General features: G+C 37.5%; 1 protein-coding gene across 1 annotated transcript; it reads right to left on the reverse strand.

Annotated features, from left to right (window-relative positions):
• Window positions 1-960: 960 nt before the first annotated feature.
• LOC107850731 (putative late blight resistance protein homolog R1A-10) lies at window positions 961-3,965 on the reverse strand. Its single transcript, XM_047401308.1, has 3 exons — window positions 2,724-3,965; window positions 1,494-2,620; window positions 961-1,159 (listed from the first exon to the last, which is right to left on the reverse strand). Exons 1-2 carry the CDS (start codon window positions 2,837-2,839, stop codon window positions 1,507-1,509), a joined length of 1,230 nt encoding a protein of 409 aa, XP_047257264.1. The 5' UTR covers window positions 2,840-3,965; the 3' UTR covers window positions 961-1,159; window positions 1,494-1,506.
• Between the last annotated feature and the right edge of the window lie 9 nt (window positions 3,966-3,974).

Consider the following 3,974-nt stretch of genomic DNA (forward strand, 5'->3'; position numbering starts at 1 on the left):
ATAAAAAATTCATCAAGAATATAAGTAAAAATATTTATTTATTTATTTTTAATCAATCCCATGAACTTAAATAGAAGCAAGAAAAAAGAAATAAATAAATTTTACACACTTACTTTCAAGCAACAAGTAAATATTAAAAGCAATTAACATTACCCAAACTTGAATTAAAAAATAAAAAAAAACGAAAGGAAGAAATGTGTACCTATTAGCATCAAATGGAAAATTGCTCCTTTCTCTTTATTTGAGTACTATTAATTTGTAAATTGTAGTGTCCAGCAGTCCAAGGAGTTTGGAATTGGGGGAATTTGGGAAAATACGGGTTGAAAATTAGAATTTGGGGGAAAATATGGGGCTTGGGGAAGTCCTTTTTAGTACATAATAATTATATTAATTAAGGATGGATGGGGTCAGATGAGGTGGCTGCCTAGCTGGTGGTATTTAAATGTATATAAAGGAGAAGTAAAATGAAAAAATCAAGAGACTCCATTAGGAATCAAACACGCGATATCGGGCTAGAAGGGCATCTGTGTTTGAGTTCGACCAAACGGGAGAGCACGGTAGAAAAAATTAGCTTGATAGGTGGGAGAACCCATTTAACCTATAAATCCATAAACATTTCTCTATTTATCCAACGTGGAACAATCGACACATAGCAGTAAATGCCGTAAACGCTGAGTGTTCATCCTTGGTCTATGCAAATCAAGAGTCCAGCTAACGCGTGAGCCTCATAACTATTACGAGGATTTATTATATACAATCTTATCCTATATTTCTATAACAGGTTGTTTCCACAACTCGAACCCTCCTCCTAATCGCATAACAACACCTTTACTAATTACGCCAAGTCTCCTTTCCATCTAATAATATTTTGTGATTGAATTAATAATTTGAGAGGTATAGTTCTAGTTAAACTATGAAAGTACCAGCTAGTTTATAATGAAATAAAACAACTAATGGACAATTTTACAGAATTTATTAAAGCTAATCAAAGAAATGCATACTGATTTTCTAAACTGCCTCTAATAAAGCTCTAGTCTTCATAATCTAAAAAAAGTACAGCCTGATGCACTAAAATTCCAGATATGCGCGGGGTCGAGGGAAGTGTTGGACCCACAATGGTCTTTTGTACGAAGCTTTACGTTACATTTCTGCCGGAGACCTGTAGAAAAGAGTTCCAATGAGTTAGTAGCTCAAAATGTAGTACTCTCTTCATCTCATTATATACTTTTTCGTGAGTTTCACACTTCAACTATCAGTTGTTCCCTTTTTCTACTGGAACTATTACCATCTATAAAATATACACAACTAGTTGAGTCGATGGTGATAGTTCAGACAAGAGAAGAGCACAGTTGATATAGTTGGTCCACATAGCTTTAAGGTTTATTTTAATACATAGATGGTGATAGTGCAGGTAGAAAAAGGTAACAACCGATAGTTAAGATGCGAAAAGATGACAGCTCTAATGTGTTTTTGATCGTTAACTCATTGTGTACCTGAATAAAGGCCTCAATCATCATGGATAAAGACCTGGAAGCCAGAATTCTGATACTCTTCAACTTGTGTTTCTTGGATAACTCTGGCTGATTTGACGACAGATTCGTTGCATTGCCTTACCTCAATGGACAATAGAGAAGAGATGTCTTTGAAACAAGAAGGGATCTCCTTAAGAAATTGGCATCCATGCAAAACCAAGCGCTCAAGGTGGGGAAAGACATCATCATCAACACATCTCCATTCTTTAATGCAGTCTATTTTTTGTAGTTTCAACGATCTGAGCTGAAGGAACTCGCCATTGCTCACTTTCCATTCCTCGTTCTCAAAGTGAATGCGTTGTAGTCTAAGTGCCTGAAGGTTCTCAAGTGAAGCAATTTCTAAGAAGCGGTGAGGATGCAGGTAAAAGCCGCGTAGTGTCAAGCTTCTGAGACTTGGTGCGGAGATGGAAAAGGGGATGATTTTGGGGACATTGTCATCATGAACTCTGTCATTATAAATGCATAACTTTTCAATCCGTGTTGGAATGTTCAATATGTTGTACTGAAAGTTGTCAACACCCTTAATTTCAAACTCCAGTATCCGAAGATTAGGTGTTTTTCTCAAAATCAATTCCACATCCTGGACACGAGCAAAAAATGGAGCGGAGAGAGTTTGCAGATCATAAAGGTTATCGGAGTTCTCAAGTAATTCTCTGGAGAAGCAACAATCGAAGATAGCCAGATGTCTCAGTTTAACCATCTTCCCGACTCTAAGGTGTAGTGCCATGGTTATCAAACCAGCAATATTCTCTAACATCAGAACTTCAAGTTTCCAACAATTGTCTATGAATGAATCACAATGTTTGGCGTGAACTTTTGCAGCAAATAACCTCAAGTAAACTAGACCAGTAGGAAAATGAAAAACTAAAATGTTCATCATATTCAACACTTTTAGAAACTTGAAGGTGTAAATCTGGAAGAGGAGCTCTCGGGATGGCCAATTGGGACTATCAAGCAAAAATACCGAGCCAACATGTGACCAGCATGAGCTCCAATCTCCAATAGGATACTTGTATGCAGAAATGGATATGTGATGAGCAAGTTGCTTCTGACGATCAAAACAGGAAGATGGACAGGCATTTTCAGTCCTGAGAATATAGAAATTGGTGAAGTTATAAGATTATTTGTCAATATAACTTGAACACTTGATTAACTGAAGCAAAAGACAAGAGTATCAGTATTGTATATTACCTCTTTATCCATAGGAGAAAATTCTCTTCCTTCGCTCTTTCCTTGCAGAATTCATGCAATAGGTCATGAACGCGACATGCTTTGATCTTACCTCGAGAACTCCTCTTAATTCCCATAACTAGATTTCTTCCAATAAGATTCTCCAAATAGCCTTGTGCTATATCCTCCAAGCTCTTGCCTTCACAACTTTTAACAAATCCTTGGGAGATCCACAACTGTGCTAATGTTGAAACATGAACTACACTGTCCTCTGGAAATGCTCCAAAGTGAAGAAAGCAAGACCTGAGATGATAGGGTAAAATCTGATAACTTTGTTCTATAATGGCCCTCGAGTCTGTGTGAATGTGGGGACCTAAATTGTTGGCAAATCGTTCCCAACATTCTTCTTCCTTCTCCAACTCAGACAGAATACCAGCCACCAAAACAACTGAAAGAGGCAGTTGACCACACTTTTTTGCTATTTGTTGTCCAACTTTTGTTAGGAGAGGGGGGCAACTTTCTTCACCAAACACCTTTTTCCGGAGTAACTCCTAACTTTCATCCTCGTTAAACATACGAAGTTGGAGGGGATCACTTTGAAATCTAGTGTAATTGGCTACTTCAAGATTTCGGGTTGTTAGAATGATTCTACTTCCATTATTGGCATCATTGAAACAACCTACTAGATCATCCCATACACTAGTTTCCCACACATCATCGACAAGGATAAGATATCTTCTCGAAAATAAAGTTCTACAAAGCTGATCAGCTATTTCATCAGGTCGGTTTTCTCCACAATCAAAGTTCTCATTGATAGGATCACGTAAAATCGCCATTAACAACTCCTTACGTGAATATACTTGAGACACACAATACTGTGCACGAATGTCAAAGTGAGAAGAGACTAATATGTCATTGTAGAGTCTGTAGGCCAAAGTCGTTTTTCCTAGACCTGGCATACCGACACTTGAGATAACACCTCGTCCTTTGGTGCCTTTTATTAGTTGGTCTCTTAACTTTTCTATGACATCCTCAAAACCAACTATTTCTTCATTCATCCTTGAAGACCTTACCAAATTTGATGACTTTTGAGCTGTGACAGTGTTCACTGCACAGCCAACCATTTTCATTTCATGTATCTCTGCTGCCTCATCTTTGATAAGAGTAATCTCCTTCATGATATCCGAGAGCCAATGTTCGATGCACCATACAGGAGCTTCTTTGATAATACAAGCATCAACTAAGTATTCCACCTCATATGCTTTGTCAAAC

Source organism: Capsicum annuum, chromosome 12 (assembly GCF_002878395.1).
Source record: "Capsicum annuum cultivar UCD-10X-F1 chromosome 12, UCD10Xv1.1, whole genome shotgun sequence".
NCBI lineage: Eukaryota > Viridiplantae > Streptophyta > Magnoliopsida > Solanales > Solanaceae > Capsicum > Capsicum annuum.